This window comes from Chenopodium quinoa, unplaced genomic scaffold (assembly GCF_001683475.1).
Source record: "Chenopodium quinoa cultivar QQ74 unplaced genomic scaffold, ASM168347v1, whole genome shotgun sequence".
In the NCBI taxonomy this organism is placed as follows: Eukaryota; Viridiplantae; Streptophyta; class Magnoliopsida; order Caryophyllales; family Amaranthaceae; genus Chenopodium; species Chenopodium quinoa.
The window spans coordinates 651,608-666,958 of record NW_018743920.1 but is presented as its reverse complement, the minus strand read 5'-3'; the positions used below and the strand labels follow the sequence as shown (position 1 = coordinate 666,958).

The 15,351-nt window shown below is 35.6% G+C and overlaps 2 protein-coding genes across 2 annotated transcripts; one reads left to right on the top strand and one right to left on the bottom strand.

The window, feature by feature from the left end:
• The first annotated feature begins 1,158 nt into the window (after positions 1 to 1,158).
• Positions 1,159 to 2,605, top strand: LOC110687580 (indole-3-acetic acid-induced protein ARG7-like). The gene has a single exon (XM_021864227.1). It carries the CDS (start codon positions 2,007 to 2,009, stop codon positions 2,364 to 2,366), a length of 360 nt encoding a protein of 119 aa, XP_021719919.1. The 5' UTR covers positions 1,159 to 2,006; the 3' UTR covers positions 2,367 to 2,605.
• A 172-nt stretch (positions 2,606 to 2,777) lies between these two features.
• Positions 2,778 to 10,045, bottom strand: LOC110687782 (adenylosuccinate lyase-like). Its single transcript, XM_021864415.1, has 10 exons — positions 9,751 to 10,045; positions 9,407 to 9,559; positions 8,758 to 8,973; positions 8,452 to 8,634; positions 6,965 to 7,186; positions 6,104 to 6,220; positions 5,855 to 5,998; positions 4,736 to 4,837; positions 4,126 to 4,194; positions 2,778 to 3,255 (listed from the first exon to the last, which is right to left on the bottom strand). The coding sequence occupies exons 1-10, from the start codon at positions 9,952 to 9,954 to the stop codon at positions 3,025 to 3,027; spliced, it is 1,641 nt and encodes a 546-aa protein (XP_021720107.1). The 5' UTR covers positions 9,955 to 10,045; the 3' UTR covers positions 2,778 to 3,024.
• Positions 10,046 to 15,351: the final 5,306 nt, after the last annotated feature.

Below are 15,351 nucleotides of genomic sequence, written 5' to 3'. Positions count from 1 at the left end.
TCCCTACAATTAACCCCTGCCACACGGTGTGGCCAACCACATATTAAAAAATTGTGAATTTTAAATGGTGTATTTTTTATTCATTAATCACACCACATGGATCATTTAATTCATTTAATAACACACAATATTCAACTTTTATATTATTCACACAAATACCCCGTATTATTTTATAACCATATATTATGAATTTAAAAATGATATGTAAAGAAAATTATATTTTCAAGTCATATAAAAAAAAAAACTTTTAATAATCTATACTTTACATAATTAAATTATTAAAGTTGTATTTTGTTATGCGTAAAACTCTACCAACGCTTATGATATTTATGAAATAGTGGAAGTATCAAATTTACCAAAAAAATGTGCCCACTTTTCATTAATTTCCTCTTTTTCTTGATTATTATCATCGTTAATATTTACGGAACAATGCCGGGAATATGGTCCTAAAACAACAATAATTCGACAAAATTAAAGAGATACAATCCTAAAACAACAATTACTTTAATATCGAGAGGAGGTACACCAAATCGATCGACGGCAAAGAGACCTACTACGTATTTTAATATTTCGGGTACAATTGTACATTTTTTTTTTTTTTTGTTTTTTGATAGTAGGGTACGATTTAGTGCACGTATAAATAATTAAAGCTCCAATAAACAGATGTAAATTTGGTCAGTACAGTGTACCTTTTTCCAAATTATTTTTGTACGTGGGGATTTCTTTTTCTTTTTTAAAAAAAATTGCTTCGTATTAAAGTTATCATAATTATACTCTATCCATTTTACTCCATAGAATAATTAACACAATTTGATAGGGTATATTAACCAACCAAAAAGTTTGATGTCAATAAATGGAAATGCATCTATGTAAATTTATATTGCCTTTAAAAAAAATGTGGTACTATGGAAACTACGAAGTATGTAATTATATGAAAACTAGAACCTAAGACTTTTTGCACAAACTCAATGCATTACCACTATGACAAAACTAATTTAATATTATTTATTGCATTAAAATTGTATTTAACCTATAAAGTTACTACTTTACCTAATTAAAAAATAATATTATTTTTTTTGATAGGGCAGGTGCCACCCAGGCCCCTTAATAGGTCCTTCCCTGGTAATACTCTCTTCATCCTATATTATAGTGCCTTTTCTCATTTGTTTTTTTTCCACAGGAATGATGGGTGTAATAGGAGAGTGTATTTTAGAATTCATACATTGTATTTTGGAATGGAAAGGAGTGAGTAATATAGAGTACCCTATAATTCATACCCAAAAAGTAATTGTATTAGACATGAACAACATTATGAGACATCCAAATAGGAATTCATACACTGTATTTTGGAATAGAGTGGAGTGAGTAATACAAATTTAACAACTTTAACATGATAACACCTACTCCGTATTAAACATATTAGATTTAAAAAAAAAAAAAGAAATGATCAAAAGTCATTATATATATAGTGCAAAAAGATAATGTGTGTATGTTATTCTAAAACGGATCTGAATAGTGGTTTAGATTTTTTTTTTTTTTTTTTTTTTTTTTTTTTTGAGTAAAAAGAATCATAAAGGTAAAAGTGCAAACAAGATTCAATCTCGAATTTGGTATCAAACCTATAAAAGTTTCCAAATAGGTATCTTCGCTTATAGGATGTGAGTTTATACCAAACGTATAATGGACACTTGAACTACGATAGTTGACATATACTTGCATTAGATGGAATAATTAATCAGAAAACATTTTCATGACTTCATCCTTACCTATGGCTCAAAAAGCAGCCCCTCTCACCTCTCACTAAGACAGCATTATTTGGGTCCTCTTTGTGAGACATTAAATGCCATGGAGCTGGCACTTTTCAAGGTACACATTATATATAGTCCCCTCTCACACATTCCTCTCATATCAGTCACACATACCCAAAACAAATCAACAAACAAAACAAGAAAAAGAAACTTCTTTTCTTTTATTTAAGTTTTAGCTAAGCATAAATAAAAAAAAAAATGACGGGTAAGTTCTTCCAAGTATCCTTAAACAAGTGCAGGAAAATGAGCAGCAAAGTTATACATTCATCAGAGTATGAATGTGAGTCTTGCTGTCAATGGTGTTTTTGGCCATCGTTGAGTTTACAGCAAGAAGCCGAAAAGTTCATCCCTAAGGATGTTCCCAAGGGTCATATGGTTGTATACGTTGGCCATGATCAGAAGAGGTACGTTATCAAAATCACCTTGCTTAAACACCCGCTTTTTAAAGCTCTGCTAGACCAAGCTAGAGACCAACACGACGATTCCACCACACCGCCACGGCTATGGATTCCATGTGATGAACATGTCTTCCTTCATGTGGTCAGATGTGCCCGGTAACAAGCAACAACTGAGCCTCAAGGGGAGAATCATAAGTCATGACCCTCTTTGGTGTGAAAACTGTATGTGTATTTGGCAATTGGCATTATTTGAGGCCTTTTTTTCTGACTAATGTGAGAATGACATTCTTTGTAAGATAATGTAGTGAATAAGATTTGTATGAATAGCTTGTAAGTTAATTATCTATGGCTGAAGTCCTCATTTTTAGACTGAATGATTTCCAGTTGCATGATGATGTACATTTATTCTCTCTTTTTTTTTTTTACTTTTTGTAAAAAAAATAATTTGTTTGCTTTTTTTTTTTTAAAAAAAAAAATATATATATATATATATATATATTGTGGGGTGTGTGGGGGCATTGGGGGGGGGGGGTGTTGAAGAAGAAAATAAAAATGAAAAAACTTGCACAAGTTTTAAGAATAATACTTAATTTGGATTATTGTGGCATAAATAGTTGATACAAAATTTTACAGCACAAAGTAACCTCAATTTTACTGCTAAATAAGAACTCAAGTTCCTGAACAGTAGCAATGCTAAACAAGTAATCAGTCCTGATAGCAGGACTTGTACATGAGGTTAGTTAAAGTCACCTGGTAATTGGTAATGACATTTATAATGTTGATATAAAAGCAGCTATTGCCATGGAACTGAAATATCTTCAATTGGAAGATTCTAAAATCAAATTCACGGCTGCATCAACAGTTTTGGCTAACTCGGTCGCTGCTCCAATATATGTGTGTGGTGTTAGCTTCAAGAGATTGGCCTTTGCTTCCTGCGGCAATTTCAATCCTTGAACAAACTCTTGCATGCTTTCTTGAGTGACTGCCTTTCCCCTTGTAAACTCCTTTAACTTTTCATAAGGCTCTGGGACACCATATCTTCGCATGACCTGTGTATGATGAACGCGTCAATGGCCAGTTCAACTACAAATGATGTAGAAAATCACGTTGACACAACTTCAAACAGGTAAAAGCATAAATTCTATTACTGAATGAAGACTTTCTACTTGACATGAAAGAGAATATGGTTTACAAGGACAAAGGAAAACATAGCTATGTTAGAAAGACAATCAGATTTTACCAACAAGGTGAATTAACCAATTTACACAACTTCTACCCCTCCTTATACAAGAATTTCAAAGTCGTCTGAAGATCTATAGCTAAATTCACGGTCAATTGAGTCAAATCTAGTCTTTCAACTTTCCATACAGTGTGGTGGTCTTAAAAATCTCCCGATGATAGACAACAGACTAGCATGTAAAGGGAGCTGGAATAAAAATCTAAGAAATTCGTAAAATTGTGGCAACTTAAAAATCTTTCTTGTAAATATTAAAGTTCCTGGACAGTTACCAGTTGAGACAATCACAGTCATGCAACTCACCAAGCACATGTAAGCTATACCCTACAGTCTTTGAAGTAGATATGATTACTTGTTTGATGAGCAATTGAGCATAGCCTCAACTAAGTGTCAGGAAATGAAAATAAATGTGGAAGAAAAACTAACCAATAACCTCTACTCTACGTCTCTATCAGTGTAGAGTTTCTCTATATTTTCCTTTTTAGTATGTGGGGAAAGTCCACCAAAATAGGATCTTTTACTAGTTATCAACTCATTCCTTCATGAGAGTACGGAAATATACGAAGATTTTGACACTACAATTATTTGTTAAAAAGTAAAAAGCAGGATCTATAATTTTCTGCCAAGAGTGCAATGGTAATATTTATTATTTGGAGTAAATGCATATGATACAGTTACATACTGTTTGTATAGGCTCTGCAAGTACTTCCCACGAATGGTTCAAGTCTTCATCCAACCTTGTTTGGTTCACCTGTTTGTTCATACAATATCAGATTGAGATACAAAAAGTAAACAGAAGGATAAGTGGCAAATTGGCAATAGTGGTATATAAACAGATGCTTTAACTTCTTAGTTCTTAAGGATTGCAAATCCTACTTTTAATCAAAATGTTAATTCCTTACGTAGAGTAACAAACGCAAATGACCAAAAAGGGCATTAGGTATGTAGAGGAGACCTCATCTAAATAGTATAGTAAGTACACAGTAAAAGACTTAATACAACAAGAAAATATATTAACAGTAAATATGATATTGTAGAGGTGTACAAAGGAGTGCAAGCTAGAGAGGTCCACTAATTTTTAGTAACGATACAGATTTGTTTTTCAATAACTAAAAGACTATGGTCATTTTCCGAATATTCTACCAAGTTCAAAGCAGGAAACACAATCAGAAAAACATAGAAATTATGTAATAGTATATCTGTAGCATCAACCAAATACAGGTCAAGAAACCTCCTTATTTGCTTGTACCAAATGAAACAGTTACAAAGAACACAATGCATGTTTTACTGACCTGAAGCTTTCCAATACCCTGCAGGGTACTTCTGTAGGCTAGTAGGGAGTGCCCTAATCCTTCGCCCATAGTCCGCAAAACAGTTGAATCAGTCAAGTCACGCTGCAATGTATAGTTTGAGTTAAAATTCAGCAAGACAGAAGCAACCAATCTAGAATATAAATGTAAAATTTCTGCTTTCCTAGACACCCACTTAATTCAGATTCAAATTAAGTACAGTGCACCACATCTTATGAAGTCACCTACCCTGCCCACAGCATCTAGACCAGTATTAGACAATAATGTACACATTTGGGCCAAATAACCCCATTCTCAAGAAAAATGATACCAGAGTTACTCTCTCAGAAGTATCCTTTCCAGAAAAGGATCGAAGAGCGGCCAGCCAAAAAAGTTAATATGACTTTACAAAAACTAAAAATAGGACTCGATGCTAGTGTGAAGAAAGAACAAAACAAGAAAGCAACAAGAAAGGAATAGTTCCCATCGTAGCATGGCAAAGGTATGGAGACAAGTTGTAAATCTGGAAAATTCTAGATAAACAGCATTTTGGATATTGCAAGTTTACAAAAAGTGGGATGGAGTTGGTAAATCAAGTCTTTAAGCAATATTTTGCACATTTCAGACCAGAATGCTCTTTAAGATTAAGTGATTAACAAGGCTTTTCAATGTCACAAAAAATGGTTGTAAACTTCAGCCAAATATTTCCCATCGTAGCATGGCAAAGGTATGGAGACAAGTTGTAAATCTGGAAAATTCTAGATAAACAGCATTTTGGATATTGCAAGTTTACAAAAAGTGGGATGGAGTTGGTAAATCAAGTCTTTAAGCAATATTTTGCACATTTCAGACCAGAATGCTCTTTAAGATTAAGTGATTAACAAGGCTTTTCAATGTCACAAAAAATGGTTGTAAACTTCAGCCAAATATTGATCACAAAAAGCAGGACAAAGATGAAATTTAAAGCCCAGGAAACTGCAAGAGCTCTACAGTAGCATGACATAATTCAGACCAGTATGACAAAGCCTGAAGACAAGGAGCATACAAGAATACAACTATGGTGACAAGGAAAGCAAATTAGGTGTATGGTCAAATCTTAATAAAAAAATAACAGGACGTTACCTGCCATCGCGAGATAGGCAACTTCATGCTAAGAAAAGATAGACCAGCATTTGCCTTGCCAAGATTCCCTTCACTATTTTCAAAATCGATAGGGTTCACTTTGTGAGGCATTGTAGATGACCCAACTTCACCCGCCTTAGTCAACTGCAGATGATGAATATTCAGTTTTTTTTGTACAAAGGAATTAATACTCACTAAGTAATTAAGTGAAACTTCTACAAGATTAAAAAAGGAAAGAAAAAAAGTCACCTGCTTAAAATAACCCACTGAAATATAGCCCCATATGTCCCGGTCAAAATCAGTCAAAATATTGTTGAACTGGATAGTTGCATGGAACAGACTAGCCATATAGTCATGAGGTTCAATCTGCAAATGCATTGCACATATATATTAACAAATGTTATAGGTTCAATCTGCAAACACTTGTTATTCTAGCCAATAATTCCATAAAGCACTAATGACCACACGTATCTTCTATCCAACTGGTAAAAATTCAATCTCAACAGATATCTTGTAAATGGATGATGAACATAATAGCATCGTCTGTGACAAATATAGCAATTTGATAGCAAGATGAAATGCAATTTAGGACAGAATGCCATACTGAAATTGATATGACAGAATATCAAAATTTTAACGTGCAATTCTAATCTTTTGAAAATTTGCCTAATGATTTTGTTCTTAAAAACTTTGCAAAATGGATTCTTGTCTAAATTACATTATATAGGAACAGGAGAAAACTTTTGAAACATCTTGAATACTCCGTACTTAATATCTAGTTCATTAAGGACACATATGATCATTTTATTTCCATATACCAAGATCACATAATAGGTTTCAAGATATACCTCATGTAAAAGGTTATGGAGACCTGCAAGATATATGGGTGCCACTACTTATCTACCTAAATTTATACACCGGTGGTTCTGAAATCAGTACCAACTAAAGTATCTTTACAAAACTTCAAGCAAAACAGTAACTACCAAATTGAAAATGAAGATAACAAAACCAACAGATAAGCAAACTAAATATTTAACCTATAAGAAACCATGTATAAAAAGATGGCAAAGTCGTCAACTGTAAATTGCAACTAAAATATTGCAAATGTACCTGAGTGACATAAGGATTGAAAGTTAAACCTAAAGATTGCACAAATTCTTCTGCAATCTTTGGCCAATCGATCTCAGGATATGCAACCATATGAGCATTGTAGTTCCCAACAGCACCACCGAATTTCCCCAATAACTCAATCTGAGATAGTCTCTGCCTCTCTCTGCTTAATCTGACTGCAAATATTGCCATCTCTTTTCCCAAGGTGGTGGGTGAAGCTGGCTACATAATATAAGCACAGAAAGGAAAATGGGTGACTGAGCAATCAGCAAGAGAAGAACATATAAAACATTTAAGGCACACTATTGGAATCAAATCAATCAATTCTATTAAAATGGGGGCAAAACATCTATTTTCACAAATGACAACAAAGTAACAAACAATTAGTTAGATAATCACACTCTTTTTCAGTGGACAGATAGAGTATAACAAGAAGGCACTAGGATGGATATCTTCTATCCGAAAACTAGTGGTTCGCCCTGTCAATCCCCCAGGGCCCAAATAACTCAACTTTCTCCCATGAACGATTTGCGTCAAGGGATTAGTTCGATCCAAAACTTGAGATAATGGATGTAATCCAAAAAAAGATTCAAAAGTTGTTGTTAATGGGGTTGAAGTTACCAAATTCTGAGGAGTCGGTATTAATTTATGCCGAATTGCTGCACATATAGTTCCTCGAACCACGTTTTCAAAATGAACTAGAGCCAATCCGAATTGATCTTGTAAGAGATCTGCGACAGACCGAATACGTTTATGTTTCAAATGATTCATATCATCAAGTGTACCCATTCCAAATTTCATTCCAATAAAATGATCCGCAGCTGCCAATATATCCCGTGGTAACAAAAATGTATTGGTTTCGGGTATATATTGAGGAAGTTATACATGTAAGCACAATTTTGGAGAAAGGCGTGGGAAAAGACATAAAGGTGGGATTACAGAAGCAAATAATTTCAGAGATAATACATTAATCATATTTAAATTAAGAAAGCTCCGCTACCAGCCAAACACATAATTCATGGCTGACACTAGAAGATGCAAATGGCCAATAGTGTTAACTTAGTAGGATATGTGCCTGATCAGGACAATGAAAATGGTGCTAATTGGAAGCTCAGCTAGTGAAATGGCAACGTTGCTATACTGAAGAAGGTTGGGAGTACAATTTCCAACTTCAACTACTAAAAGTGCTTGCAAGTAAGAGTACAGAGGAGGCAAATAAAGTTTTTGTCTCCACGAGATTGAAAGCTCTTTTCATTGTGGATCATCAAAATCCCCATCAATTATTCAATTTTATGTATAGATTGGTCACCTAGAGCTAAAGTGCACATATTGTGTGAATTTCACCATGATTTCCTCCCTTTACTATTTACAGATACACAGGTACAGGAGGTAAATCAGTTCTTGAACAAATTCCTCAATTTCCCATAATCTAGGCAAAAGCCATTGTCTCATTGAGCACCATTGAAAGGTTTACCATGTAAACTTACCTGTCCATGAGTGCGGGAAAGCATAGGAATATGCGCGTACTCCTTAGCCATGTTACATATTGCTCTTATAACTTCATCCATGACAGGAAATAAAACTTTATTCAATGCTTCTTTGAGCATCAATGCATGAGCAAGATTGTTGATATCCTCAGATGTGCAAGAAAAATGAAAAAACTCCAAAACCTGCAATAAGAGCCGAGGATGAAAAAGGTAAACATAGAACAATTTCTTCTAAGGCATTCTTTGCAGTTTCGGTATTATTAATAAAAATTTCAACATCGTTCAGCGAAAGATTGAAATCAAAACCTTAGAGATCTCTGGATGGGACTGGCACTTATCCTTCAGGAAGTACTCAATTGCTTTCACATCATGATTGGTGACTTTCTCAATATTTTTCACTTCCAATGCATCAGCCATGCCAAATTCATCAATCAAACTTTGCATATACTGATGTGTTTCATTAGTAAAGCCCGGCACTTCAATCACTTCAGGAATTTTGGACAACATCATTAACCATTTAATCTGCAGTATGAATGTCAATTATAAACCTAAGATAACATAAACACAAGGAAGAAATGACAATATGAATCAAACAAACAATTTCATCACAATACAGGGCAATAAACATTCAGCTTAAGTGCTTAACTAAACAAGCAAAATATCTCTCATCTATATTAGACTCCTGAAAACTTCATCCATGTATAAACTAATTGATTATGAGTAACTTATTACTATACACAAAACATCTTTTACAACTACTTACCCTACATTAAACTATATAAGGCTCCTGAAAACGTCATCCATGTATAAACTAATGCATCTTATTAGAAGCACATACAAAACTAAAACTATCACACTACAGTTTCATATCACAATAACAGTGCCAATAAAATTAAACTGCATTCATGCACTGCAAAAGAGTAAGAATTTAAACTTCCAAGTTCAACAAACAAACCTCAACAATAACTCGGTATCGAATTAACCCATATTCACTCATAAAAGGAGCCAATTCCTTGACTTTATTCCAGTATCGACCATCCAAGGGAGATAAAGCTGTCAAACTTGAAAGCTCAAACACACTATAATCTCCCTCATTTGACCCCTTCACCTGCCAATAAAATTCAACCATTTTCAACACAAAATAAGAACCAAAAAACTCAATTGATAAAATAAAATTCAGCATATTTAGAACCCAAATTAATTCCAAAACTTCAATGTCAGTAAATTACAAGAAAAACTCAAAAAGTAAAAAACCCCATTATAGTGAAATAAGCAATAAAATTGATTAATCAATAATACCTTAGAAGGAGAAATGGTGGCGTTGTTAGTGGTGATAGCGGCCGTGCAAGAAAAGGGTTTTTTGAGAGAAAAGGAAAAACCCTTTGAAGGAAAAAGGTTGGTTTTCAATGGAGTTTTGTTGGAGGAGAGAGAACATAAATGGTGGTTAGTTAAAACCCTGAAAGTTGAAGAAGAAGAAGAAGATACTGCTGCTCCAAACTCCATGAAATTGAAACTTCAAACCCAGAAATTATGAAACTCAAGTGAAACGAAAGAGTAAGCGTACAAATTGCAGGAATAAATTATGTGCTCTTCTTTTTAAGTGCACGATGAACCTGTACGCAATTTTGGGCCGGATAATCGGGTATGGGTTTGATCGGTTTAGACTAGGGTCAAGAAAATTCATACCAAGTCATGGAGGTGTGAACTGTTAAACATCGCCCGCAAATTCCTACATAAAGCCCACAAAATAAGAGTGAAATGTCACTTTTGCCCTCATACTAAAAAACACACAATTTCTCTCTCTACTCTCTACTTCCACTTTCTCTCTCTAAATTATTTCCAGAGCTATGTCGAGGCGGCCCGGCAAGGAAGTGGCGGCACCGGCGGTGGGCGGAAGGCGGTTTGCCGGCCAGAAGGTAAATTTTTTAATTTTTGTAATTGTTTTTTAAAAAAAAAACCTCCGGCGACGGTGGGGCGCCAAGGGGAGACGCCAACACCACGGCGGAGGCGCCTAGGCAAGGCGCCCATACGGTGGTAACGGCGCCAAGCCCAGACGCCACCACCACGGCTGTGGCGCCTAGCCTCTGCGCCGCCGCCGTGGTAGTGGCGTCTGGGCTTAGCGCCGCCACCACCGTATGGGCGCTTTGCCTAGGCGCCTCCGCCGTGTTTTTTTTTTTAAATTTTTTTTTTGTTTTTTTTTTAATTTTAAATTTTATTTTCGATTTTTTTTTTTTTTTAAAAAAATTTGTTTTTCTTTTTTTTAAATTGTATGTTCCCTTTTTTTTTTATCTTTTTTTTTTTAAATTTTGTTTTTTTATTTGTTTTAATTTTATATTTTTTATGTTTATAATTTTATTTCCGTGACTTGTTTATTTGCTTTTGTGTTTATTTTCGACTTTTTTTAATTTGTTTTCGTTATTATGTTTCGTTATTTACTTGGAGTTAGGCATCTTAAATATGAAATGGCCATACAACATGCCATGTCGTCGTCTGGAGTCCTCGAGATAGTTCTTGATGCCGTTCCTCTGAGTATCAATAGCCTTGTTTATTCTCTCGAACAGTGTATCCAGAGCAGCCGTGGAAGAATCAATCCAGTCCTTCAAAGCTCTATGAGCGCTCTCGACTCTGCATGTCGTAGTGTTCCCAAAATGAAGAACTTGGTTCGTCCAATATTTGACAAACTTTTCCCTCTGAGGTACCCACTGATGCATCACATAGTCTACGATTGGCGGGCACCACTTGTACGCATCCTTTAAGTTTTCCAAGGCTCGATCGTACTCTGCCTCCGTGGTAGCTTGCAGGATCTTCCGCCACTTACCATTTACCAATCTCTCTGCTGAATCTAAGTTCTTGTTGAAAAGGTTGTAGGCTTTGACTTTCACGCAGTTGTTGATGTGCCATGTGCACAGTAAATGGCTCGACTCCGGAAACAGCTCCGCTATAGGGGCAAAAAGACCTCCCTCACAATCACTTACGATGGCCGATGGCTGTACATTTGGGCCGATGTAGTTTCTCAACTTTTCCAACACCCAACGGTAACTCGCAGCCGTCTCATCCTTCATGACTGCATAACCAATCAGAAAGTTCTGGTTCGTTGGAGCCATCCCAACCATCTCAACCAGTGGGAACTTGTACTTGTTTGTCTTGTACGTTGAATCGATCAAAATCACAGATGGCCAAGACGAAATCATATCAGCACAATCAGGATGGACAAGGAACAAATGAGTTACCTCCGATGTGTCTTCGTCAGATTCAAACCAGTAAAGGTAACCACGTGCTTGTGCCTGGTGCAGAAGCTGCTGTATAGGGTTCCTTCCCTCTGACCGTTCAAACCTCAATTTCTGTCTGACGTTGTAGATGTGTCTTCGGTTTGGCTGGTCTTCGGGGAATTTCTCTAACACAGACGCTAATATTTTAGCGGGCTTCACTTGAGCATCACTCATTTCTTTTACAACTAGTTTCGCAGCTGGACTTAGGCCGCTTAACTGCCGATGCCCCACTTTGTATGCTATCAGCTCATGGTTGTGATATCCCCATTTGTCGTAACCCTTCACTTCCCAACCGTCACGCCTTTGATGTTGTCGAACCTTAACTCGGAACTGACACCCACAACCTTTCCGCTTTGAGTCAAACCGAATCGCTTTACTGAAATCTCGTTCTTCTCTTTTGCGATAACGGTCGCATCTCAAAATGCGATCCATTCTACCATCCCGTTGAGATTTATGAGTTGCTACTACTAAACAAAAGCCTGATCTAATTGCAACCTGTTTTGCCCAATCAATCGCTTGTTGAGCATCTTCGAACAGGCCATCATGTACAAAAATCCCACTGTAATCATTTCCGTCTCCACCATAATCCTGTAACAATAACATATAACGTATAAATATAATTACATTAAGATTAAATTAACAAAAACAAACAAAAAAAAAAAAAAAGGGGATTAAATTAAAAAATAAAATAAAAAAAAAAAAAAAAAAAAAAAAAAAAAATATTCCCCTACTGGCGCCTGGCCAGGACGCCGGAGCCACGGCCGGGGCGCCTGGTCAGGACGCCGCCGCCATGGTGGCGGCGTGGTGGCCAGGCGCCTCGGCCGTGGCTGCGGCGTCATGGCCACGCGCCACTACTATGGTCGAGGCTTCTCAACCAGGCGCCGTGACCACGGTGGCGGCGTCCTGGCTAGGCGCCACAACCACGGCATGGCCTTTTGGCTAGGCGCCAGCCACCATTTCGTCCTTACGATGCGTTACGAACCTCGTTTTCCGATGACGACGGCGATTCTCCGGTGATCCTCGGCGATCCGGTGCTGCTCCACATTTTTTTAGTGCGAAAAAATTATCTTCCGTTAAAATTATAAAAAGGGCAAATTTGTCAAAAAATTATAAAATGTGGGCTTTATGTAGAGATTTGCGGGCGATGAATAACAAGTCCCTTGGAATTTTGAGTTGTAGTGCCATGTGTTCAATTTTTTCATATATACGAAGTATGAATTAATTTTTTTGATTATTTGATGCTTGAAAGTTTGGAGTGAGGTAAACCCACGTCTCTAAGGGTGAGTTTATTTCCAAATTCAGACTCAGACTTCAAACTCTGTCACATCAGTTTTTCACTAACTTTTAATTACTTTTTTTATTATTCAGACTTGTGTAACTTACACAAGACTCTTTCTATTATCACACATTATCCCAAGACTCACTCTAAACTCATTTACCCTTCTAAATACTAACATTAATTATTCTACAACTTGTGTTGAGTTGGCAATATATTATTGGCCATGCAAAGTTTGTCAGCTTATTGCCCCCACATGCATAGTCTTAAGATGGGTTTTCATCTGCCAAACCGCATGCAAGACTCATGATAGTCTTTTATGACATTATTGCGAAAGTTTTGCATGAGGCTCTTCTTGACACTCCGCTTCAGACTTGTGATAAAGACACCCTAAGTTTTAAATCTTAGGTCTCGTTTGGTTGATGTAGGAAATAAGTTTCCATGGGAAATTCTAATTTATGGGAAATCACTTCCTTTATAAAAATTCTTAGGAATTAAACAAATGTGTTTAGTTGTCATGTGGGAATTTGTAAATCGTTGGAATTGTGAATGACCAAGGGTGGGGTAGGTAAATAAATTCTAATGTTTTGTGGGAAGTTGAAATTCCTATGAATTGAGACTTCCTCCATTTTTGTTTTTTAATATCAACCAAAAAAATGACTAAAAGGAAATTCATGGGAATTTTGAGTGCCTATGAGTTTATAATTTGCAATTTTATCAAATAAACACATAGCATGAGTCTAATCATTTCGAGCTCAAACCAAAATTTGTGATCCAAACGTTCTTTGAAATTTGTCACAATTTTTACTCAACATTGCCGCTTTATCTTTATGTATATCCTACCTTACCTCGAATTGTTTCTCATAAGCAATTCTTATACCTACAATTGACCTAGTTGAATTAATTTGTTTTTATCTACATATAAGATACACTTAGGGTTACAATGAGCAACCTTGGAATGATATAATTTATTAAAATAAAAATAAAAAAATTATTAAAAAAATATTGAAGCATGGCCAAATTAAATATTGATCGTTACACGAGTTACACCCGATGTACGTGCAATGTAAAAGTTTTAGTTGTTTTGGAATCATAGGTTCGAATTTGAAGTGATTGTTTTCAATTCCCATCTCACTTACATCTTTTATCGTCTCTCGTTTGATTTTCATATCTTTATTGATTGTTCTCCCTTTTTAAGATCCTTTTCAACAATCTTATTTATAACTTTATTAGCCATATTACTTGACTACTTGTGCTTTTTTTCTTCTCATTATTATTTAAAAAAATTGATTTTACTTGTTCACTTTTTTTTTTTTGAAAGCAATACTTATTCACTTAATATTGGTTGAATTTGCATTTTTTTTTTTTTATATTTGTAACATATAGAATTCATAATCGTCATTTTTTTCTAATCTCTTTCTAACTTTTTTTTCCCTTAGCATATGCGTCAGAATCTAATACTCCGTAACATTTACTGCAACTATTAAGGCCTTATTTGGTTGCACCAATATCATGTAGCCACTCAAAATTCCTAGGTATTGCACTAAATGTGAGTTGTTTGGTTAACCAAAATTTTGTAAAATGGAGGAAGTTGAAATTCCTATTTCTATTTCCCACACAATGTGGGAATTAATTTACCAACCTCCCCCTAGGTAATTCAGGAAAATGTTCTATTAACCCATGGGGTTACCAATCCTATGAGGTGGATGCTGACATGTATGAGATGTGGTTATACCTTTTAATTGCTTGAATTATCATTAAATGCAATATTCCATTCATCTTTTCCAATGTTATTTCCCATTTACAATGCAAATCATCTGCCTTAATTTAAGGCATTCCAACGTGTTTTTCCAAGGAGAAACATCTGCTAATCTTGTGTTTTTCCATTCTTCTTATATGTTTTTTTAGCATAATCTTAATTTAGTTTCGAAAATAAGAAGAGTAAAAAAAAAATGAAAAGCTTATGGAAACTAACTGTTATTTTAAAATATGCCCTGCACAACCACAAGATTTGCAGAATCTGTAAATACCCTCATACCTCAAATAGACCCAAATTACCCTATTGCCTTCCAAAGGTATGAAGCACCCTGGGAGTAGGGGAATGGATAAGTCTATCAACAAACGAGCTCTAAGCTCCGCATGAATAGGCAGCTCATCCCCTTCATGATCGATTTCTTCAATGTAACCTACATGCCGTAAGATTTGTCTCGCCCAACTAGGCGTCATGTAGGCAAGAGGGAGCCCATGCACTCTAACCCAAACTCTCGTGAGAGAGAAATTCATTTGATGAGGCACAAAGTCAATTTGATACCTCCTTAAGTTGATTATTCTTCCATCAATGATTGTTGTATTTGC

Coding starts and splice junctions, on each gene's coding strand:
- LOC110687782 (XM_021864415.1), bottom strand. CDS start 9,954: ATGGAGTTTGGAGCAGCAGTATCTTCTTCTTCTTCTTCAACTTTCAGG. Junction 9,560..9,750: donor CCACCATTTCTCCTTCTAAG/GTATTATTGATT, acceptor TTTTATTGGCAG/GTGAAGGGGTCAAATGAGGG. Junction 8,974..9,406: donor GATACCGAGTTATTGTTGAG/GTTTGTTTGTTG, acceptor TTCATACTGCAG/ATTAAATGGTTAATGATGTT.
- LOC110687580 (XM_021864227.1), top strand. CDS start 2,007: ATGACGGGTAAGTTCTTCCAAGTATCCTTAAACAAGTGCAGGAAAATG.